The sequence below is a fragment of the Tympanuchus pallidicinctus genome, unplaced genomic scaffold, assembly GCF_026119805.1.
Source record: "Tympanuchus pallidicinctus isolate F22 unplaced genomic scaffold, pur_lepc_1.0 scaffold18, whole genome shotgun sequence".
NCBI lineage: Eukaryota > Metazoa > Chordata > Aves > Galliformes > Phasianidae > Tympanuchus > Tympanuchus pallidicinctus.
This window is the reverse complement of record NW_026294699.1, coordinates 2,744,993-2,769,013: the sequence shown is the minus strand read 5'-3', so window position 1 is coordinate 2,769,013 and position 24,021 is coordinate 2,744,993. Positions and strand designations below refer to the sequence as shown.

General features: G+C 46.0%; 1 protein-coding gene across 5 annotated transcripts in view; it reads right to left on the bottom strand.

The window, feature by feature from the left end:
• Positions 1 to 24,021, bottom strand: part of CREBBP (CREB binding protein) — a 77,499-nt gene continuing 53,478 nt past the window's right edge. For all 5 annotated transcript variants that reach the window (XM_052679676.1, XM_052679677.1, XM_052679675.1 and 2 more), the window contains 12 exons: positions 18,755 to 18,835; positions 17,977 to 18,033; positions 16,007 to 16,084; positions 15,478 to 15,545; positions 11,606 to 11,756; positions 10,660 to 10,806; positions 10,047 to 10,160; positions 9,473 to 9,638; positions 8,707 to 8,874; positions 5,152 to 5,313; positions 4,608 to 4,889; positions 1 to 3,096 (listed from right to left, as the gene is read on the bottom strand). In XM_052679676.1, coding sequence (XP_052535636.1) covers positions 922 to 3,096; positions 4,608 to 4,889; positions 5,152 to 5,313; positions 8,707 to 8,874; positions 9,473 to 9,638; positions 10,047 to 10,160; positions 10,660 to 10,806; positions 11,606 to 11,756; positions 15,478 to 15,545; positions 16,007 to 16,084; positions 17,977 to 18,033; positions 18,755 to 18,835 — 3,649 coding nt within the window. In that variant the 3' untranslated portion in view covers positions 1 to 921. The remainder of the gene's footprint in view (positions 3,097 to 4,607; positions 4,890 to 5,151; positions 5,314 to 8,706; positions 8,875 to 9,472; positions 9,639 to 10,046; positions 10,161 to 10,659; positions 10,807 to 11,605; positions 11,757 to 15,477; positions 15,546 to 16,006; positions 16,085 to 17,976; positions 18,034 to 18,754; positions 18,836 to 24,021) is intronic.

Sequence of the window (24,021 nt, the reverse complement as noted above, 5' to 3'; positions counted from 1 at the left end):
TTTTTGTTTTTCTGTTGCACACAGTTTATTTAACAATATGATATTATAAGTAAGAAATGAGTTTTTTTTGTATTTTTTTTTTTTGTATTTTTTGTTTTTTACCATTCTATACAGTGATTGAATCTTCTCGGATTTTCTTATTTATAGTAATTATAGCGCTCGCATGATTTACACTAGAATTGCTTTTCCTCATTTCAAGTTTCACATAGAAGAAAGAAAGAAAAGAATGCTTCTTCTCTATTCAAATCAGCACGGGCTAAGAGTGATCATCCCTATTTTCACCTAAAACCAGTTTTATCAGAGAAACAAAGCAACGATTTCTACATCTGCGAGCCCAGGGTCGTGGCTCCGGGCGCTGGGAGTCCGTCCCATCTCCCACCTGACTCCTCCAACGCCTGCACAGTTTGCTGTAGAAAAGAAGGAGCCGTTCCCAGGGCGGCCGCCCCGCCTCAGCCAACAGTTTGTGAATATTCTTCTTTTTTTCTTCTTTGAGACGCGACGTCTTGGAAATACAAATAAAAAATATGAATATAATGAACTTGCTTTCACCCCCCCGCCCCCCGTTTAAAAAAAAGGTATGAGTCAACAGCAACAAAAAAATAAAAACCAAATAAACCCACAAAAGAGACCAGATACCTGTAACTGCCTGGCGTTAACAAAAAATATATTCTTTGTATTGTTTTCTTCTTGTTGTTTGTGGTTTTTTTCCCACGTTTTGTTGGTTTTTTTTGTGTGTGTGTGTTTTTCTTTTAAACAGCAATCCGTCCTTCCCCGTGTAAGGAAGCAGCAGTTCCATCCGGGATCCAAAACAGCCCGGATGTCTGAATTCTCAGTACAAAACGTCCAAGAACACCAAAGGAAAAATAAGAGAAAACCAACCCCCGAGAACCCCCCAAAAATAAAAGTGATGCTCCCATAATGCTACAAACCCTCCACAAATTTTTCTAGCGTGTCCCCGGTGGTGTCACCGACCAGAGACAATTCGTTTGACAACGCACTCCTGTTGGGGGTGTTTAGTTGTGGAAGCATTGCACTCTGTTCCGGGTTGCCCAAGTGTCCCTGATCCATGGAGCTAGCCATAGTAACTGCGAGTCCCGGGTGGGGGGAACCAGTCTGGGGCGAGACGTGGTGCGGCGACGGCTGGGGCTGAATCCGCGGGGACGGGCTGGAATGTGGCGGCTGGGACTGGGGGCGGGGAGACTGAACGGGCGCCGGGGAGCGCACCTGGCTGCCGAGGGAGGAGGCGATCTGCTGGCCGGGGAGATGAGACGCCTGCGGTTGTCCTGAGAGCATGTGCTGCTGTGGGCTCATGGGGTTGGGCTGGCCCGGAGAGCCTATCTGCTGCTTCATCTGCTGCTGCTGCAGGATCCTCTGCTGCAGCGCCTGCTGAATGTTGGGAGTGCCGTCCGCCCCCAGGCCGGGCTGGCCCATCTGGTTCAGCTGTCCCATCTGAGCCATCTGTCCCATGGACCCCCCCTGTATGGATATGTGCTGCTGCATCCGCTGCTGCTGCATGGCTTGAGGGTAACCTCCCGGCCCTTGGGGCTGCTGGAACTGGCTGTGGCCGGCCATCCCCGCCGCCATGCCAGCCCCTCCTTGCTGCTGCTGCTGCTGCTGTTGCTGCTGCTGCAGTAGCTGCCTCCTCAGGATTTCTCGGTACTGCGGATGATTCATGCTCGCCATGCTAGTGTTGTGGCCGGGGTTCATGATGTTGATTCCTTGTGCCTGCGGATTCATAGCTCCTATCCCTTGCTGCTGGGGAGGAACGCTCGGTCTCTGCACTCCTGCTTGCATCGCGTTCATGTTCTGCAATCCCGGCTGAGCGTGCATGCCCGGCTGTTGCATGCCGGTCTGCGGCTGCTGCATGCCGGCCTGGGGCTGTATCCCCGCTTGCGGCTGCATCCCGGGCTGGTTAGCCACGTATTTGGCCGTTCTTTGCTTTATAAAAGCTGCCATAAGCTGAGGGTTGGACTTAAGGATATTAAGAACCTGTTGTTGCTGCTGCGGAGAACTCGGCGATTTCAAGGTCCTCAGCAAGTCCTGAAGTGCATTTGGAGGGATGCTCCGCGGCGGCTGCTGCACGCCCGGCATCCTCGGCCCGGCCACTGCTTGCGCCGTCGCCATCGGGATGACCGGCCTTGCCATCCCCGGCTGCATCGCCTGCTGCTGCGGCATCGGAGGCGACTGCCACTGCCCAGCCTGCATGTTGGACATCACCGCCCCGCCGACGGGGCCGGGCCGCGCCACGTTCATGCCGACCTGCTGCATCTGGCTCACCGAACCCACCGTCGGGTTTACCAGCCCCGGGCGACCGGGAGGCAAACCGTTGTTGATGTTGTTGACCCTGTAGAGCTGCTGCTGCTGCTGGGCGGCCTCTCTCTCGATCTGCCGAGCCGCTTCCACCGCGGCCGGCGGCGGCTGAGCCGGAGGTGGAGGTGCGGCGACCGGGTTGGTGGGTTTTCCTGTTGAAACGGTGGTGGGGGGCTGAGTTCTGGACACGTTGGGAAAGCCAGCCGATGACATACTTACAGGGGAAGGCTGGGGCTGGGGAGGAGGCTGCGGCGTCTGCGGCGTACTCGGCTGCTGAGTGGGGGTACCAGGCGTTGCTGAGGTAGGAGAAGGCAAACTTTGCTGAGGCACGTTTCGGGTGTTCATGGTAGCCATCCTTCTGCGCATGAGCTGAGCCTGCTGCAGGCGGTGCTGGATCTGCTGCTGCCGGAGCTTGTGTTTGATGTTGAGACAGAATGGCACGGGGCATTTGTTCTCTTGGCAGTGTTTGGCATGGTAGCAGCAAAGAGCTATGAGCTGTTTGCACACCGGGCAGCCGCCGTTGGTCTTGCGCTTGCAGCCCTTGGTGTGCTGGACAACCCGCTTCATCTTCTGGCAGGATGGCAAGGAGCAGTTTGCGTTGCGGCACTGACAGGCGTGGACAAGGGACTGAATGCAGCGCTGGATGCTCAGCCGTCGCGACTCCTGGGGGCTCTTGGACTGCTGCTCCCCTTGGCTGTTGCTCTCATCATCCAGGCCCAGGCCCCACTTAACCATCTTGTGGTCATGGCTCTTAGTGTTGTAGCAGTTAATGCACAGGTCGTAGTCCTGAAAGCAAAGAAAATCCAGAGCTCAGTTGTCTGCAAAGCTCCACCTGCGGCACTGGGAGGGGAGAGCAACACCACCCTGGCATGGAAGCACACCTGGTTTCAGCAGGCACAAACACAGCCCAACAGAGGCAAGACAGCCACACTGTGCTGCAAAGAGCTGCTGGTTTCCATTTATGCTGGGTGCACTGAGGTGCAGAGGTGGCTGCACAGCCCACACACAGCACTGGGATCGACGGGGAGAGCTGGGCACGAGGGCAGAAGCACCATCAGCTGCCTCAGCAAAGCCAGCTCCAGTCCCGGGCCCCATGGAGGGCAATAATGCAATCAGGCACTGCTACCGTGCCTTCACTTTCATACACTGCAGGTTTGGTTGCTCTGCTGTAGGTTTGGTGGGTTTTTCCCCCTTTTTGAGGATGGCAACTTTATGTCTCTGGAACGTCTACCAGAGCACTTACACAAGGAGAGCCAGAACAGTGCAAGCAGCGCTGAAGTGCTAAGAACCAGGGGTTTGTCTCCATTTAACTATTCTTGCTGTAATTACTGACTAATAATTACTGACCTGAAATACGTTTTTTAATCTCTAAAATAGCCCCTGAAGCAAGTGCAAGTTTCATGGCAAGACAGACACTTATCCGAAAACCCGCTCAAACACCCACGTTTTCACTGCCCTGCATGCTTTTTTTTTGTGCTAGAGAAAGATAATCCTCCTTATGCACAAGTAGCCAGAAGAAACCTAATGGCCACACTTCCTTTCACCGCTTAACTCCAGCCTTGCCTCAAGAAGCCCTCTTCAGCGCTCTCCTCAGAGGGATTAATTAAGACTCTTCAACCACGAGGCCGGCAACAACTTCCAGTGTGAAAACGAGGTTGCACTTATTCAACAGTTTTTAGTTCAGCTACAGCCAGAGGTCATCAGCAGCCCTCTGGAGGATACCTGCCCCTCACGCCCACCCGTGTGACTGCACACGTAATTAATTGCTCTCTAACACAGCTCAGTAGAAGTGATCTATACTGTAACAGGGCCAGACATCAGAAGTACAGAGCCAGGTTAGGGAGCAATTATTTGGGTTGATCCAAAGGGCAAGCAACCTCCAATGCTGGGCAGAATTGAAAAGCCTCCTCACCCAGCTGCATTTGCCTGGCTGCACTCAATGCAACGCCAAGCACCACATGCAACGTGGAGCCAACTGCTCTCCTGGTCATCAATTTAACATGGATGAGCCAGCCCTGCAGATTCAGGTTACTCTGACACTATCACTGCCCTGAAATTCTGTCACAATAAGCTGAAGCCTGCCTATGCAGAGGAGTTTGATGACACGGGAAGCAATTCCCCTGCAGCCATTCTAGCACACTGCAGCTTCCCACATAGAAAAACAAAGGCACCTATTCTAGAAGAGATTAATCACAGTGGCAGTCGCCTTCCCCTAAAGCTTCACACTGCTTACATCAGGACAGGGTTAATTTTGAGGAAATCCAGGTGAGGAGTGGTCCCAGGGGATCTACACATACCTCACAGACAGTGCAGTGCCACCTGGTCTCCACGTGATGCTTGCACTCATTGCACGTGTAGACAAAGCGGTCCTGGCCCTGGGTGTGCAGCTCCACCAGCATGCAGAGCGTGGACCACTTGGATCGGCGCAGCGAGGAGAACTCCCAGTGCTTATCTCTGGCTAAGGTGAGGAAGGCATCCCTCCCATCCATCAGATCACAGCTCAGCAGTGGGTCGGGGTCCACAATAGGAGGCAGAGTGTTAATTACGGGCCCGGCATGTAAATGAATCACAAAAAAGACCTGCAGATAAACGGGAGGGGGGGAAACGAATCAGTGATTTTAGGTGATCTCGCAGGAAAAGCTCGTGTTCTGTTGCAGAAACACAATGCTGCAAGTGTGATCTGACTTGGTTTACAGTAATCTCTCCGATATGTTGTTACACAACTACAAGAAACCTTCAGCATAATTAAAAGCTTTACTGCCCCTAATTTTCCAGTTCTATCATCACGCCCCTATTTACAGGAATCGAGTTTCCCCTGCACGCAGCACGTTTTGACAGTACCTCTTTATGCTTCTCCATGGTGGCATACAGCTTCTGAGACAGATCGTTGGACACGTTTGGCATGCTGGGTTTCTTCTTGTTAGCTCTGCTGATGCTACTCTTATTCTTGTTGGTTTTTTTGTTGTTCTTTTTCTTGGCGTTTTTGCTGTCACCCTGGCTTCCCTGCAAGAAACACACGGGGAAGATGTTCGACTTTATCGAGCTCTCTCCCATTCACTGCAGCTGAAAGCAAAGCACAGCTGCTGTCAGTAACAGAGCTTTGGTCCAAAGCCTGCAGATCAGCACACTGTGCTAAATGCATCCCATCTTCCAGGACAAAAATCAAAAACTAACCCAGCAGGAAACAGATTTCAAACGTGCTTTAAAAATAGTCCAGATTTTTTTAAGTGTACACATACAGTAATTTGTGTCTTCTCTTCTTCCTTCTCACCGTACTTCAGCTTCCAAGTCTCATACAGAATAAAATGTGTTAAAAATAAAGCATACTTTCACAGATTCTGCAAGTGCAGCACTTTGCTTTGTTGTGCATTCGGGACTTCACACACTTGCTCAAGTTCTAATTAATTTAAATCCAACAAACCAAGAGACAATGCACAGAAAAGGAAGCACAGGACTGGAATCTACCAGAACACATCTGTCCTGGCCCTGAAGACGTGCTACTGCATAAGCAACTCCAAAAAAAACCCCAAATTCAAAACACTCCATGCCTTCACTTGTGTCTAAGTCACAACACAGGTCCCAGTGAACGCAGACTGAATGCTAAATATAAGCAGGGTGAAAAATAGCAGATGGTGCTGTTTGGGTGACCTGGGAAAACAGAGATTAATGTGCCTGAAGAATTAAATAGAAATAAAATAAAGAAGCCTCCTGTCCTCGCAACACAGCACTCACCACCAGTGCAAACCCTACCTGCTACCATGGCATAATGTGAAAACAATCCTCCCATGTATCTATATATGTATGTATACACAGACAGACAGACAGACAGACAGACAGACAGACACACACACACACACACACACACACACAGGAAAGCTTCCTGAACACTCTGTACAGGACAACAGGTTTTATTTGCAAGGGTGTTTATTCACACAAAGCAAAAATATTCCAACTGAGGAAACAATTCTGCACAAAGACTGCATGCCTCACTGCCATCCTTCCCTCTATGCACTGGCTTTAGACACAACTTCCCTGCCAAACCTCAGGCTTTGAGTAGCTGGTTTTAATGGCTTTCTGATCAAACCTGGTTGGAAATTAAAGCCATTCTACTTCACAGGCAGCCAAAGCTCCGTGCCATTTGAAGGTATTTAGCACAGAATTCAGTGCTGAATTCAGAACTGTGGTACATTCCCATGATTTCTCCTCCCCAGCATTTCCTACCGCTTTGATGGAATTAGGGTTTCTGTTCATCATCTCTTCATTCTGGAGCATCAAAGATTTTAAAATTAAAACACCAAACTGAAGAATACAGGGATAGAAACTTAGCTGACACTGTAATTCTAAGACTCCTTTCTGCTACAGAGCTCCTGGGGTGGGTCCAGAGGAGGGCCACTAAGATGATCAGAGGGCTGGAGCACCTCTCCTATGAAGAAAGGTTGAGGGAACTGGGACTGTTCAGCTTGGACAACAGAAGGCTCTTGGGAGACCTCATGGGCCTTCCAGTACTTGAATGGAGGGGAATGGCTGTTTATGAGGGTGGTTGGTGATAGGACAAGGGGGAATGGTTTTAAACTGAGGCAGGGGAGGTTTAGGTTGGATATTAGGAGGAAGTTTTTCATTCAGACGGTGGGGAGGCACTGGCACAGGTTGCCCAAGGAGGCTGTGGATGCCCCATCCCTGCAGGCATTCGAGGCCAGGCTGGATGTGGCTCTGGGCAGCCTGGGCTGCTGGTTGGTGACCTGCACACAGCAGGGGTTGGAGCTGGATGAGCGCTGTGCTCCTTTGCAACCCAGGGCATTCTGTGATTCTATGACACTATGATTCTATATCTTTAATTTGTGCTTTAGTCAATAACACTACTCAGCAGCTCGGCCTGCTACTTTTGGTACCTGGAGAACTGATCCCTTCAGGTACCATTGCACAGATCCAGGCAGCTCTGGCAGAGAAGCCGCCAGCAGGCCAGTCAGAGGGCCTTGTGCCTTCAGAGCCTTTCCCAAGCTATGTCCCACCCCTCAAACCTCTTCCACCTGCTCCCCGCAGCAGCGTCACACCAATTCCTCCCCTCCCAGGGGGCACACTTCTCTCCACAAAGCGATGCTGCTTTAGGTGACGGCATGGAGAGCTTCTCCTGTTTTCCTTACTGCTTCTCCTGAGCCAAGGGCCAAAAGCACGCTGCTGCTTTTCTGGGTGACACCTTCAGACATTTGGATGCAGACTTTATCCCCCCCACCCCAAGCAGCATCAGTGCATGATGTGGAATGTACAGATGGTAACAGTCAAGGCTGTGTCCTCCCACATGAGGCAGACAACTCACATGAGTCTAACAGCTGTTTCTGACTTCTTAAAGCCACTTTTTTCCCCACTCCCTTAGATGTACCTGTGTACACTGGTTCCCCCCCCAGAAGGACCATGCTATGATCTATTGAAAGCAATACTGTGAACAAGAGGACTGCAACGTGCATTTCAGGCCTCGCCTTTCAGTTCCCTCTATGCTGCTCTTTGTTAAAATATCTCAACATTTTAAATTACGTTCAGAATAAAAAGGTGAAAGCCATTCACTTTACAGCTCCATAAAAACAGCAGCAAACTAGAGCAGCTTTGAGGGAGCTGCTAAGGTTTAATAGAAGGAACTTTCTGACACAGCTCCACATCAATCACATGTAACACACACAGTCACAGCACAGGAGCAGAGCACAGCTTCTCCCCAGTTAAACCTTTGGGTTCCACCTTCAGTTCAGATCTTCCTACTCTATTTTCAAAATATCTGGCTGTAAATCACAAGCAAAAAGCACCTTTTGTTGTAGGTAAAAGCACTGCGACCGTTTGGTTGCAGATCCAAACAAATGTAAGTAATGAAATTCTGGCCAGGAATTAAGAAAAGACTTTTTTCTTTAAGTTACTCAGAGATGCTGATGAAGGGAAATCACCAGCAGGATCAACACTTCACACCAGTGCAAAGATTACAAACAAAAGAACTGTTTGTAATTTAGATGTGAAAGAATTTTCTCCCAGGGAGTGCAAAGTACCTCAAATAAAGGTAAAATTCAATTCAACTCTGAGAAATATTGCATCTTTCAGTAATCACCTTGGCAAAGGTGTGAACCAGGAGCTCAACCGAATGACTGCAAGCAAATGCAGCAGTTGTGGTGTGATCCCAAAGTGGCTCAACACACTTCCCTGAGAACATAAATGCTGAACGACACAACTCACCTCAAATCCTCACAAAAACAACAACAATCCATCAGTGTATTTCTATCCAACAAAAAATTCCAAAATACTGGCAAAGGAACCCCAGATGTAAGAATGACCTCTTCAGCTGATTAGCCAGAAAACCAGAAAAGTATAACTATCAGCTTTATGATCCAGAAGCAAGTACAGCACATGAAGCTAACTCACCTCTGTTGTTTCACTAGCTGCAGTGCTTTCTTCCTTCTTCCTTTCCTCCTCCTCCTGCTCCAGCTCTTTAATGCTTTCTTCCAGCACATTGGGCCAGAAATCACCTTCAAAGTAAGGCAGCTCCTTGGCACTCGTCAGCCTGTCTTCAGTTGCTTGTTTGAAGATGTCCTGTTAAGAGCATCACAGAACATCAAGAATAAATACATGGAGACCACTTTGAAGAGATGGGAGAACCAGAGACATGACTCAGTGCTGCACCGAGCAGTGCTTTGCTTCTTATTTTCTGCTCTGGGAACTCCCGCCATATTTTCCTACAGAGTGCTCTGAACTGATGATGAGCCCAACCTGTACAACTTAGAACCACGTACCACGACCCTCAATGATGCACAGCTTCCCCAGATCCTATTTTCAATGCACTGACAGTCCAAAAGGACTGCACCTCCCTGCACTTCTATCCCAGCTATTCTCTAACACTGGTGCTCAAAAGCTTGTGAGAAGATTCCCCCTGGGTGAAACATCCCCCTCGGGGTGAAATTTGGTTCTGGTGGATTTGTTAGTAAGAAATTCTCCTAGGGCAGAAGGCATACCTTGGGAAATTTCAATCTGAAAGGCAGAACTTCCAGAAAATTTAATGAAAAGACCACACTGGCTGACAGTAAGAATGCTTGCACAACACTGTGACCGTTCTGCATCCGATGAGACAGTATTGGCCATCTTGAGGTGAAAAAGTGGTAAGAATTAATACAGCGAATGAACAGCAGCAAACCTTGTAGTCATGAATGATTCTCTCAGCAAAGGCCTTGTCCAGCATCTTCTTATACCATTCTTGTAAGCGTTTGGGCTTGGGGATTTTCTGATCAGGTGGATGGCAATGAAAAATATAGTCATCTCCTTCACTCGGGGGACAGGCCCAGATGTGTCCTGTCACATACCTGCAATTTACACACACAAAAGATCCTTAACAGTACTGCCCATCACCTTACAAGTTGAAAACAAACCGAGATGTGCATTCAGAACGTTTTTTGTTTCTTTTTTCTTTTTAAACAAAGGTGTTGAGGCAACAACCTGTGTTTATGCAAGAGATGGGAAAGGGTGAGGGATATGAATGTGAAGCTTCAAGGCTCTGAGTAACCAGTGAGAGGAAGAATGAGCCTAAGCAGTGAAATGTTTAGGAACCCTTATTGACAAAATCCAAACTCTCTCCTCTCTGCAGAAAAGTGTTCCACGTGTGTCAGTGGGCAGAAGGAAAGAGACTACTGCTAAGTGTGAGGCTACTCGGCCTTGTGGACGAACAAAATGCTACGTGAGAAGACTGTTTTCCTTGAAAAGCTTTCACTTACCCAAGTTTCTTCACGTACTCCAAATATCCAATGAGGATTTCATGATAAACTGCAGTTCGGAGACAACGGGGGCGGAAGAAATGAATACTATCTAGATACGATATGTACACACGTCTACAACAGTGAGAGAAGAACGACAGAAAGCATCAGGTACAGCTGAACTTGTGTGCTGCCCACCGAAAACTGACTTGTACAGTAGATAAATCTACAGCCACACCAAAGACAAGGGATGATCACAGATTATTTGACTGAACAAGTGAGCATCTTGCTATAGTTAAATAGTCCTCAAAAGCAGAAGATTGGCGATGCTTTTGGGACAGCAGGAATATATCTCAAAAAGCAAAATTAAACAATAATAATAATAAAATATTGTTGATATTGTAACGTTTTTTGCTGTGATATTTGATTTCCCCTTTGAAGCCATCTGCAGTCACAGCAGAACTTAGAGAATTATCACAGAATCACTGTTTGAGCTGCAGGGGATCTCTAAAGGTCACCCAGTCCAAAATCTGAGCCTCTCTCCCACTCTTCCGTATTTCAAAGCGAGCTCCCACTGAACGTAGCTCAATATCCTCCATATCTATATGCCACTGATACAGAAATGAAGCAGTACCTTGTGTTTGGAGGGGGGCAGTCCGAGCCATACTCCTGCACATGCATGCCAAAGAAGCAGACATCTACTCCATCTATCTCCTCAAATGCAAACAGAGCTTTGGTACGGTAAGGGAAGGATTCTGACATCTCACCAGAATCCACAAATCTGAAGAAAAGGATGATAGGAAGGAAAAAGAAATCAAATAAAGCCAGTGATAAACCACTATCCTTCCAGCAGAAAGAAACTCTGTTTTTAACCTCCTCTTAACTCATTAGAAGCATTTATACAGAAGTTAAACTAGGGTCAAACCAGAGCTGTATTAAAATAGAGAGCTGTCAATGCAAGGCCTGTTGCTCTAACACTCATGAGGAGAATTTCCATACAGTTAACACATGACTGAATAGGAAAGCACCGAGCAGAAGAGCACCCTCAGAAACCACCAGCCTTTAAACATACTGCAGAGCAAAAGACCTGATGCCCTCTGATGATGTGATGTCAATGCTGGCTTTATGAATTAAATCCAGCATACTTCACAGAATAAACATTTCAAGCTCCTCGTTTATTAAGTAGATTAAAAATAACTTCTGAAAACTCAAGTATTTATAAATAAATTGAAGGAACAGTGAGGACCAAACCGTTCCAAACTAAACTTGATTTCAGTAACACCACCAAAGCCTGCTCAGATTCTCTCTTGATTCAATTCAATGAAGCTGCAGTACCATAACCAAACCCAGCACGTCCCTCCACACGCCCAGCAAACAGTTCACACACAACTGTCAACCTCCTCCAGGTTCAGCTGCTACAAACTGCTCTTCCTTACCCTTCATAAGCTGCCTGCTCATGCAGCACTCTCCAGTATGCGCAGAGGGATTAAGGTGCAAATTGCCACAGCTTTGCCACATATATGCAGGAAAACATCAGAATGAACATTTAAGACACCATTCATTGTAGCTAATAAACCAACCTGGATTTCATCCCTGGTTTAACTTCTACTGTCTTATCTGAACTTGCTACCACTCTGACAAAGACCTCTCCAGCTTCGGGATGATTCTGTCGCCTCAGAAACTTGTTCACTCTGTCTTCCAAATGGTTTCCTAAGCGGGTGGTCTGCAGCCCTGGAATTGAAAAGAGAAAAGACAACAGCACACGTGAATTGCTGTTGCTCAGGTCAGTCCCCACGCCTATTAGGTGCCTCGTACCGCCCTGACGCCTTTACGAGAGCTGCTTTCTTCCACTGCTTCACTTCCGCATGACAACAATCACGTTTTTGTTTCTACAGCCAAAACGAGTTGCTTTGCTTTCTTCAGTGTTTTTAACCAAAGCTCAAGCGTTCATACCCTCATGTGGAAACTCAAACCGCAGTAGTGGAACAGTTCCTCACTAAGTGCACTGACAAAGGCGGCTTCACGTCGCATTTTTAAATCTGTGGGCTTATTTTACCAGTGCTGCACACGTTTCCTCCTAACACCGCCACAATCTGGCTGCTTGACAGAGATGACATCACTGTACAGATCTGGCTCGACGCCACACCTTTTCAAGCAAAACGAAGCGAAGCAAAGCAAAGCAAGGGAAACGAAAATGTGACTTCAATGGAGATTTCACTGCACTTTCTTTTATTTCCGAGAGCTTTTGGATGGAAAAGTTACAGTAACCTGCACAGAAAGCTTAAAGGGCTCTTGCACAGCGGCAGAGGTCTGTACAGTTCAAGTCGACGTGCTGCCCAATGCAGTCTCCAACCCTGCACACACACAGTTCCCTTCTGTGAGCACAGCTGCTTTGGTAGCACTGCAGGATGCGACCATTTTCCAACAAACCCACCACAAATTACAGAAATTAAGATGAGAATTTCAACTTCAGTCGCAAAAGGAAAAGCAGCACGCTGTTCTGACTTGAAGATTAATGACCATTTCTCTTATTCTACTGTTTGCACATATTTCACCAACGAGTGTTTCTGCTTCATACTACGGTCCACCTCCTGCCTTTGTGAAACAGGTGGTTCAATCTCCAGGTGTTCATTCCACTTCACTAACATGCCTTTAACTCTCAGCTCTCCAGTGCTCCATTCTGCAGGCATTCCCAAGCCACCAACACGAGGCTGCTGGTGCTCCTGAGCACTGAGCTCGCACACGAATGCTGCAGAGAAATGTCTCTGCTGGCAGTGATGCTTGGACACCAATCCTGGAAATGAGCTCTTACTCTGAACACACCTGGCTCTCTTTTTAAGGAATCCATACAGCTAAGTGCTTACTTTGCAGTCAGTTTACACAAGCTGTAGAGCACAACAACCTTGTTTTACACCTTCTTACCTTGCCCAGTTCTACCATTAGCAGTTATACTGCCAGCAACCACAACATAAATTGAAAGAGGCCCGGAGTGAAAATACACTTATTCCCTTAAGCATTTTCTATATGCTGACGGGAGATATTGGGCTTTCTACATGTAACAGAAGGTGGCTGATTTAAAGGAAATTAAGCTATGCTCCAAAGAAATTACTTGGTTTTGTTGATTTCTCTCAGATCAAACAGGAGAAAACAGAAACAGCTCCGTTTCAGCTAATAAGCTGGTACAATTTCAGAAAGCTCTTTCAGTTGAATCCACAGTCTTACTGTGTTTTCTTCCTACCACCTCCCTAACGCTGAGAACCAAAGGCTATCCCCCTCCTGCTTATGCTGTAACGCATAAAGATGTGAAAAGCTGAGAAAAAAGGCCAAATAGGATAGATTTGAAAAGCAGCATTAAGATTATACACACTGTAAAGCATGGGTCCAAACCCCAGGTTTGGATGGTTGAAATGTCAGAACATGAGAAAGCCTTTTAAAAGCACCTGCATTTTACTTGTTAAACATGTCTAACAAATTTCCAATGAAAGCTCAGCGCCCAATTCAAACTGTAGCTCAAATCTGAAGAAGGTAACCACACCAACAACAACATGGCAGGCTTCCAGGCAGCCTGCTACAGAATTTTTGCTGTTGTAGCAATGGTGAACATTTGTTACTGGGTGAGCAACAGGACAGACAGGAATCCAGACCCATTTCCAGCTCACTGGGACTTTTGTAAGGATGCCTCAAGTGCCTTTCATTTAATACACCTTAGGAACAGCTTTCAGCTGACTGATGTGCTTTCGTGAGTGTTAGCAGCGGTGCCAAGCTTGAAAGACTACAGAAATCTTGGTGGTGAGTTGGTATGGGCTTTTATGAGGAGTGACAGGAAGGGGAAGAAAACACGTTAATGCTTCCAGCATTCATCACCCGTTTGCTTTCAGGTCAGCAGACCAAGTTTTGACAAGAGGAAGCTTTCCTTCCCTGTTCCTGCATTTCCATCAGAGGTCCCCAGAGCTGAGCCCACCAATGGGCTACACATCATCGTGGGACAAAGAAAAGATGGTAGGCAAGGAGTAGGGAAAGGAGATAAAGGGAGAAGCTTTCCATTCCTTCCCTGTCCTAATGCCCCAAGAACAGAACTACTTCAAACTACACGTTGGTTACTCAGACATTTCCAAGCTTTGTTACAGGAAAACTGCACACTTGTAAGAAATTGCACATGTAAGAATTTCAATCGATACACTCTGTAAAGTCAGCATATAAAAGGAAAGGCAGCTATTTAAAATGGTTACCTACAGTGACATTTTTATTTCTTCACTTCATTAATGTTCTCTTACAATCTTCATCTGTCTTTAATGAGAGTAATTTTCATCTTTTCAGCAATAGCATTTCACATGTCAGGTTACCCCAGAGATGGCTCTGATTACTGTAACCTGATAATGCTGTATGAGCCACGTTTCCCCCCCACCTCGAATATCCTGCTTCAAATCTTCTATGGTGCTGAAAATGCAATCAACACATGCAATCATATCAAAAACTTAGCTTAATGCAAAACCACTCCTTTATTAGAAGGAATTTGGAAGAGTCAGGCTTGCAAACTTTCAGTACAACAAAGTAACTCAGAAATTCAAAGCACCGAAGAACAAGGGAGAAAGAAGTGCATCCACAAGTGCTTGTCAATGAAGTTTGTGTCCATTTCTTCTAAGTGCACCTGAATCGCTCTATTTCTAAACTCAGTCATTTTCCACTCTAAGCTGTTGATGCTGCATTTCCAATGCCAGTCCCTACCCCTTTTTTATTGTTGTTTTTGCCCTCCACTACAAACAGAAGTCATTAAGATGTGCTCTGACGCAAAGAGTGTCTGTGTTAGGATTGCTCAGGAGATGGAGACAAGTTGACCCAGAAGCTTTTGGCACACTTCTCAGTGATATTTCCAACAGGTTATAACAGCAGGTACTTGTAAGATGTAGATATATAACACTACAGCTTACTTATTCCACTGGACAGTTCTATCACAGTCCACTCAAAGAGCAAGAAAAGCTCTTCAAACCACCACAGTGCACCTGAAATGCAGCACAACCTGTTACTACTCGTTACTTCCAGGGCACAAAGGTGATGGTGATTTACTGTTACCTCAACACTACATGCAAACGTGTCTAAATACAGACTGTAAGTGCATGCAGCCTGTTTCTGTTTCCTTTTTTCCCCCCTTTTTACCTCCTCCATCTTCTTGTTCCTTTTGCTTTCTTTTTGTCTTGGAAAAACAGGCACGCAGATGCCAAAGGCCTCAGGCAGCATTAAGGCTGACTACAAACTCATAAAGATCAAGTCTTTAAAATACTGACAGCCAGCAAAACCTCAGGTGATGCCATTCCCCAGTGTGCAAATGCTCCTGTACTCCCTATCATGGCAAGTCTCAATCAGAAAGCTAATATTTGACAAATACTTGCAAAGGAACAAATCCTTTGGCAAAGAGAATGAAAATCAAACACAGAAATAGGAACATCAGACTTACTTTTAGCGCTGAACTTGTTTTCTTTACGTGTTCTACCAGTTTTCTTCAGACAATTATCACACACAAACCTGAAGAGAAAAAACAGAAGTGCCACAAACTTGACAAATGCAATCCTGGCTACATGCAGCTCAAAGTCTGAACCCATAATTTTAACCATCAACATACAGTGTATTTTCCTCTGGATTTGACCTTTCCATTTGAGGGACTTTAAGCCCTTCTGTGTCAGTTTAAGTCTGTCAAACAGCTACACCTGCATTTGTGTTTTTTAGTACACAAATCTATTGTCAATCAGGTCCCATCGCTTAGAACCACAGAAATCTGAGTATGTAACAAATCTGTTTCATGTACTTTTTCATCTGTACGTACTGAAATGAGACCAGAGATGCAAAAATTTAGAAATGCTTTCTCCATTTGTACTCAGCTATTAAAGGACAGTGTTGCATATTAAAAAGCAAAAGCAGAAAATCTTAATTATGAAAACAACATCAGTCTTATCATACAAGGCTTAGAAAGCTAAGAAACATCTTACCCCGAAGGCCAAATAATATCATAATGTAATACACAAATCTGGTGCATCTTCCGACCACATTCTTTGCAGTCAACAAACCTGAGAAGGAAAAGGAACAGCCTGTCACTTCTGTTGCTAGGCAGGTAATATTCCAGAATTCAGCAGAAAGAACAACAGCCAACCCTCCACTACTCTTCATGCACACAGAACACCTGCAAATTTAGTATTTACAAGTGTCAGATGTGAGCTCCTGAGTTCTTCTTGTGGCGTTCAAGAAACGTTTAGGTGTTGTACTGTGGGACAAGGTTTAGTGGGAAATACTGGTGATGGGTGAACGGCTGGACTGGATGATCTGAGAGGCCTTTTCCAACCTTGGTGATTCTGTGAGCCTACGATCCTATCTTTTTCTAAGCTGAGCTCTGAATTTTCCCAGCTTCACAGAATTCTGCTTAACAAAACCTCTACAGCCTTAGCTGTCAGTTTTTGCATCACCCACAAGCTGACTAAATGGTTGCTCAACTTACTGTAGATGTACAAGGGAGTCACTCATGAATAACCACGCCAAGAGGACGTGTACTGACATGCCTCTGCCTGCACGGCTCTGCAGGGGTGTTTTCTGATTTTTTCTTTTTAAGATACTTCAAAATAAATGTCTCTTTTGTCTGGGCTGCCACAGTGTTTATGGACTCCACCGCAATGGTGAGCTCAGCAGCCTGCCTGTAAAAGCAGAGCAGCTCTACCAAGTACCTGCAAGCATGAGAAAAGAGGAACAAACTGCCAGAGAACAAACGAGCAGTGATTAAATCTTGCAGCAGCCACTTAGGGACAGCAGGAAGCGTAACACTGCTGCTACAGAAATACCCCATGTGACTTTTCCAAGGCTAAAAACTCAGGAGAAGGATGCCCCTTCCAGTGGCTAAGTGCTCCAGTGAAGTGAGAAGGGAGTTTCAGGAGTCTAGCTAAATGGGGAGAGGAGAACAGCAAACTGCCAGGTGCTTGGGATGAAATGCTCACTATGATGGAGGGCAAGGCTGTGCAGCACAGGGCAGAACACACCTTAGGAATTACTTCAATAAAACCAGCAAGTAAGTTGCAAGAAAGGAAGTTACTTCAAACACTCGCCAGCTTTTTGCTTCACACAACCTTAAATTCTTTCAAGCTTTCTACCCCACCTCTTTTTTCCTCAGCGTTCAGCATGTATAGCTGGGTTACAGGAGGGACAAGTTCCCCGTGGGGTTATGGAAAGGCAGCAGGTCCCCACCAGGAAAAGGGATCGTGCTCTTCTGTCACTCCCATGGCAATGCCATTCTGGTGCTTGCTGGAGCTTTATTGAGCCAATTCAGCACCGCAAGGATGGAATTCCCCCTGCTTATTTTGTTTGTCCCAGGTTAGTTTGTCACTTTATGATGTGGGCATCCACCAGTCTCTGAATGTCCCTCCAAGGGACAGAGCAGCACAGAGTGCTGGGGCAGAACCCCGCAGTGCAGAGCATGACCTTTTCAGCAGTGGCAGCCATTGGAAAGGTCCACATTTAAAAAAACAAACATGTAAATTTGCCCTTTATTTGTAGGATACTAACAATTATTCTAAACTAAGGAACAAAACAGCCCTCTTAAATTGAAGGCTTAAACAAATTAATCTCTTCTGCTAGAAGCACCCATATCTCTAACCTCCTCCTTTTTGGCTACATGTAGATACCCAAACACTGAGGGGAAGAGCATGGCACTCAGATGTTAAGGCTTCTATTTCAGCCAAACAGAAAGAGGAATGGCCACTGAAACAGGGTCACACTCAGGTCTTGGTACCAAAGGCAGACACCAAGATCACATGTGGTGCTGTGAACTCTGGAGAAAGATTTCACCGTCTGCTTGGGCAGAGATAGAAAAAAAAAGGAAGAGTTCTTTATTCTATCTCTCATTTCTGAAGTGCTGGTTAGAGGAGAAATGAAAGCTGTGAGTGATCTTAGCAGCAAGAGTGGCCTGGTTACTTACGGCTCAGGATCTAGCGTGTCGTTCTTCTTCTTCTCAAACTGATCTTTAGAGATGGTTCTAGAGACAAAGAGTTAACATGAAAGCTCAGTAGCACTGTTTTATCAGAGGCTGACACTATATCATGCTATTCTGAACTGCAGCAAACAAGCAAACCAAATCTGAAGGAACTGTATCAGCTTTTGTTTTCTATTCAGAGAATGCAATTCATTGTAAGCTATAGAAAATACTTTCCCCATTTCAGTTTCTGCGGTAAATTAAAACCAAAATAATAAACAGCATACATGTAAATTTAAAATATCAAGAATGAGGCAAGGTACAGCCAGTAAAGCAGCCACCCTCCAAAGCAGCTTGTGCTGCTCACGTGTCTCACAGCATCCTTCTGGCTGGCTTAAAGGCAAGCCATTGGTTTCATAAAGAAAAGCTGTGCTTTGCAAGGTGAGGCACCAGGACTGGCAGAAACCCTTTCATGTGAGAAGAGGCCCGGGACAGTCACAGCACAGCCCCCTGCTCCCCCTGAGCGTGCTGCTCAGTGCCAGCCCTGCAGCCGGGGGCAGCTCTCAGGCAACACAACTGGGCACCAGGGGCACCTGGGCACCTGCACACCAGGCACAGGAACAGCCATCGATCATCAGTTACTGCAAAAAATCACCCACTACTGAGAAACACAGCATTTCCCCACCGACACAAGTGGCCACAGTGCCAAGCTAGGCATCAGAACAACCCACTGCCCCTCCTTTAAGAATAAAACAAAGCGTGAAGAAGAAAGGGAACTACTTACGTTTGAGGCTGGGAAGGGTCATCACCCAGGGTGACATTCTCCCCCTGGATTTCAGTGAAACACTTCTCACAGAAGTGATACCTGTCAGCAAGAAGGCCATATTTGGGTGAACTGGTCCAGCCCAACACACAGCCACCCGAGCACGGAGGCAGCAACCAGAGCAGGGCAGATCGCACGCCGAGGGGGGTTTGTTGGTTGATTGGTGGGTCAGTGTGCACAATGAGGAGGAACAGGGGACGGCAGGGTTAGAGAACAGGGGAGGGAACAAACAGCACAGACGTAAGAGGTAAGACGCAAACACCAAGACAACACAGAGCAGAAAGCCAAGGCAAAGCACAGATTAGCATTCGGTCTCATTTTATACATTTCGGCCATCATTACTAACAGAGCGGAGGGTCAGATTCCAAATTTGGGCAGGATTAATGCAGTAGCTACCAAGCGCTACGTTTACAGAGGCCTCAAATTGAAGAATTTGGATTTGATTTGCATTGCTTAAGAAAAAAAAACATTGTGATTGCAGGCTTGAGACTGATTGGGTTTCCTTTGGTTAAAAAAAGCAGCCTGTCAAGAAGCCTTAGGAACACACTTGTACAGGTTTAAGCAATTAGAAAATATGCTGAAAGCATTTACTGGCTGTCAGTAAAAACTATAAAAGCAGAAACACTTGGTATTGAAAAAAAACCAGCTATTAAAATATTCAATTCAAAAGTTATTTGACTGTAAGAATAAATGTGACCAATTGCTCAGCTTTTATTATTTAATATAAATGAAACCAAATCCATACTCTAGACAAACATTTAACAGAAATGCAATTATGGGTCAGAGTTTCCAGCCATTTATCTATACAAATACAATATATGTATATATGTGAACAACATCAGATATTGTACATACATACAATATATTTATGGGTACGTTAACGATGTGCAATTAAACTTTACAAATCGAATACGAGACTGGAGAGAATTTTTGGTCCCCAGACCAAGAGCCAATCCCGCTACACTCAGCAAACCAATGGTTTCACAAACCAAGCTGAGTACATTGGAAGGCGACTCCACAAAAATACAATCTGCATTTGAAAAAAAAAAAAATATCTACGTTTCACAGATTATTTTTTTTAATTTATTTTTAAATTGTTCGTTTTGTTTTGCTTCTGATGAACTGGAACCAACGTTGTCCGGGTCATTAAAAACGAAAGGCTAAATGTTTGGAAAGGATATGAATTCACACATGAACAAAGGTAACAAAGAGAGGCCACAGCTGTAAAATGCAGGAAGGCCACGAAGGATCATCAAAATAAGGGAGCTTTATGGAGGTCCAAGAGTGAGAGAGTATAAGCAGCAACGGCAGCACAGCAAATGCAGTTTTAGTACTCAAACACTACAACCGTACGAACGGTGAGCATCAGAGGCATCAAACGAGACTCAGTGTCACAAGGAACCAACAACTGAAGGGATGGAGGTCAGCAGCTCTGTCCCTTACAACACATCCTCACACGCCTGAACTGCCGTGAGCCGGGGGCAGATCCCAGCACTGCGCTTCCCAGGAGCCAACCAAAGCCAGCAAGCGGCCTCTGCTGAAATGCACAGGCTGGAACTTCTTGCTGTGGCAGAGGCGGGCCGTGACACCAGCGCCAGGTGCCGTGAGCACCAGGTGAGCAGCGCCCGGTCCTTGGGCAGCACCCAGCACATCGAGGAAAGGAGTTCTGAAGAGTGCAAAGCCAGGGCCGCGTGAAGGCAGCACGGTTTTAGGAGCCTTCCAACCCCTGCAGCCCTGCCAGCTTGGCTCTGGCTCCAAGAGCCGCCCAGCTTGCCAGGATCCACTGAAACACAGCAGCACGCTCAGAGCTCCTTCCACACGGGGCTGGGCGTGCAGTGACACAAAGAGGAAGGAGGGTTGGGTTCCTTCTACTTCACACAGCACATACTGACCGAGCCGTGTAATAACTTCACCAGCGGGGCAGCTGCAGTTTTGATAGCAACCACGTGAGCTCAGATGTCTGCTCCCTGCTCACAGCCAACCGCACGCTAACTGCCCGTGCCTCATCTCCTGCAGGTCAGCTCAGCTGGGATTAAACACATCATCCTCTCAAGCAAAACCAGGAGCTGCTAATGCAACTGAACGAGGTCAGGAGAACAAAAAAAGATCGATTCTGTTCATTTGTAGTTTTTGGGAGTGATGAGTGAGTGCCTCATGATGAGCACAGAGCAATTCCTCAGCAGAGCTTTTGAGGAGTGGGCAGCGATGCTGCACCTCCCTCGTGCTGAGCCCACACTGCCCAGGTGACAGAGCCACAGCAGGGCCGCGGCTTATCTGCTGTTTACATACTGCCAATCCATTCTTGTTTCTTACTATGTCATTCTATACAATTTAATCAAAAAAAAAACAACAACAAAACCCCATTAAACTCACAAACGCTGACTCTCAGGGTTGATCATTTTAGGAGTCAAAGGGAAAAGCAACGAAACACAGGACGACCCAAACGAAGGGGCTTGTAACCAGAAAAGCCCACAGCACAGCTTCCATTCATACTTGGTTCAATTTCAGCAAACCCAGACGTAGTTAATTACCACTCATGTTCAGAACAACTGACACAACCATCCCAGCTCACACAGCAGCCATCCTGGGCTGCTCTGTGCTGCAGAGCCAGGCCTAAAGTTAGCAAGAGTTCAGCCTTCATATGTGGTATTAAGATGGAGAAGGAAAAACTGAAATAGAGTGAAAATGAATCACCTAAAGATCATGAATGCTGGTCCGTAAGATAACTCAGGTGAAATAATAACTAAGTTATTATGAATATGGACCCGCAGAAATGGAGACCCTCTTGTAATTTACTGGATTTTTTGCATGCTGCTACGAATATTCACCAAACACTTGGGGAAGCATACGACATTCGAGCTGTAACAGTCAGATAATTCAGGGAAGGTGCGCACTGCAACACATGAAAAATGGAGAGCTTTTCAAATGCAGACTGTTCAGGTGACTGATTCCCATCTATCAGAGACAAGTCACATTACGGCTCATTATCAAAGTCCTGAGAAGGCTCATCTGTGTCAGCACACCAATTTCCAACTGCAACTGAAGTGTATTTGAAGGAACTTCTAGGTTAGCAATTGGACACTAGGACTCACCTGAAATACCCACTGCTTTACCCACAGGAAAAGCGTTTCTCTGAACCCTTGCTCTAACCCAAGCTTCTGTGTTATTTGTGGAAGGCAAACGGTTCTATTCTAAATGATTAATTTTCAGTCACTGAATTGCAGGGGCAGAGTTCATTTATTGAACGGTGCCTAGTTATTCTTAGCTGCAAATACACCTGGTTTCCAGTAAGCCCAATGCTGTCTGCTCCGTATGCTGAAGAAGTCAGGAACATTCAAACAATTACAGTTTTGTTGGAATGATTTTCTTTCCACTAATTTCTTTGTTAAGAAAAAATTAAGATGTGAAAACCATTGTCACAGGAAACAAACTGACTGTTTCAGAGTGATAGAGCTGACAAATGAGAGGTCTCTATGATCCCATCAGCCAAACACACTCTTCAGAATACAGTGACTGAGCACCAGAAATACCTTGTTAAGCAAACCTATAAAAAGATTTCTCTCTTGATTTCAGCAGCCTGAAATACAAACCTCAAAAACAAGCCAGAAAAGCCCAAATCCAAAAGCGCCCTACTCTTTCTCAATACACCTGTGCCCATTCCATCTCTGTTATGCCCACTGACACTGCAGTGAACTCCCCTTTCACAGCGTCCCTTTCTGACCTGCCACCACCACCCTTAAATTCTAAACCTTACACGAGGGACCTGCCTCACCTCCAAGAGATGGGAGCTGCCACAGTGCATCACTGAGCCCTGAGGAACCCAGTGCAGCACCAACCACGTGCTTCACATCAGCACCAACACAGCCCTCCATTGAGCAGCCGGGGTGATTTAGCACCCAAACAGCTTGAAAGAGAAATGACTTCTCCAATTATTTTTGAAGTTGCTATTCTTTTTATGTACCACACTACCTGGATGTATAACATGACAAGCATTTTAAATCCTATCACAAAGCACCGGTATTTAAGGACCGCAGTGGCCACTGAAGTACTATCCATTTAAATGCATTTTATTGCTGTACTTCTCTTCAGACAGACTTTTTTGAGAGTTCAGAGCAGCTGTGTGAAACCTTTTATGATTGCTTGTGAATCGACATTCCTCCATAACAACACTACCTGCATTGCTCTGTAACACTGCAATCTACCTCAGCCCCAACACACAGTGCAAAGCAGCACCTTTTCATCTCCCACATCTGTGCTGCTCCAGCTCAGTGGTACACAACAGTCTTACACCATCTTACAATGCATTTGGTGACGTAGGGACGGCCTGCAGGGAGACTAAATGCAAGCACTGACTGCCTGGATTCATTCCATAACTTTGCTCAGACAACAGCCTGCTGCACACTTCAAAGCTGGCATGGCTTGCGGACTGTGAAACCCTCAGAAAGAAATCTTTTAAACAGGGAAATGGAAGCTGTGCCGCAGCACATCTATAGTTTGTCATTGTTTTCTTTTTTGGGGGAAAAAATAAACGAAAGAAGGCAAAGTGAGAACAAAGCCATGTTCTAAGTTGGCTTTGTTATTCAGTACAGCAGTGTTGATTTACGTATCAAATGGAAAATATTACAATGCTATTGGTTAACAATCATACATCAAATCCTAACAGTAATAAGGAAAAAAGTTCAGCATCAAGTATTATTTTCTGATATTTCCATGGAGTCCGAGAAGTTTGTAAACATAAGTCCAAGTTAGTTTAAAGAGAATTAAGTACTGAGAAGATAAAAGAGAGACTGCTAAACTTTATTACTGTACCATATACTTTCTAAACTCTGACAGTAACTCAAAAACAAAGCTGTACGTTTTTGTAATTCTCCAGACCAAGGCAATTCAGCCATCTCAGTCCCTCTGGGCAGTTCCACCTTTCTCCCTTCAGCGTGCCCTGCTATTGGTACTGAGGAGAACACAGCACTTGCACTTAGCAGCACGGCCTCGCCAACAGCAAGCAGCTAAGCATCACATCTATCTACCTGCAGTACAGCAAACTAGAAGGGCACCTGCAAAAGGACAGCATGCAAGGGTAAGAACCAACTTTCTCCTGACTTAGCAGACAAAGGAAAGAGAAGGTTAATAACCCTCCTCCACGCTTGCAGACAACACAAACAATACTGCTTTCCTGAGTAAGGCAAAAGAAAAGGAAAAAAGAAAAACAAGAAAAGCAGCCAAGGACTTAC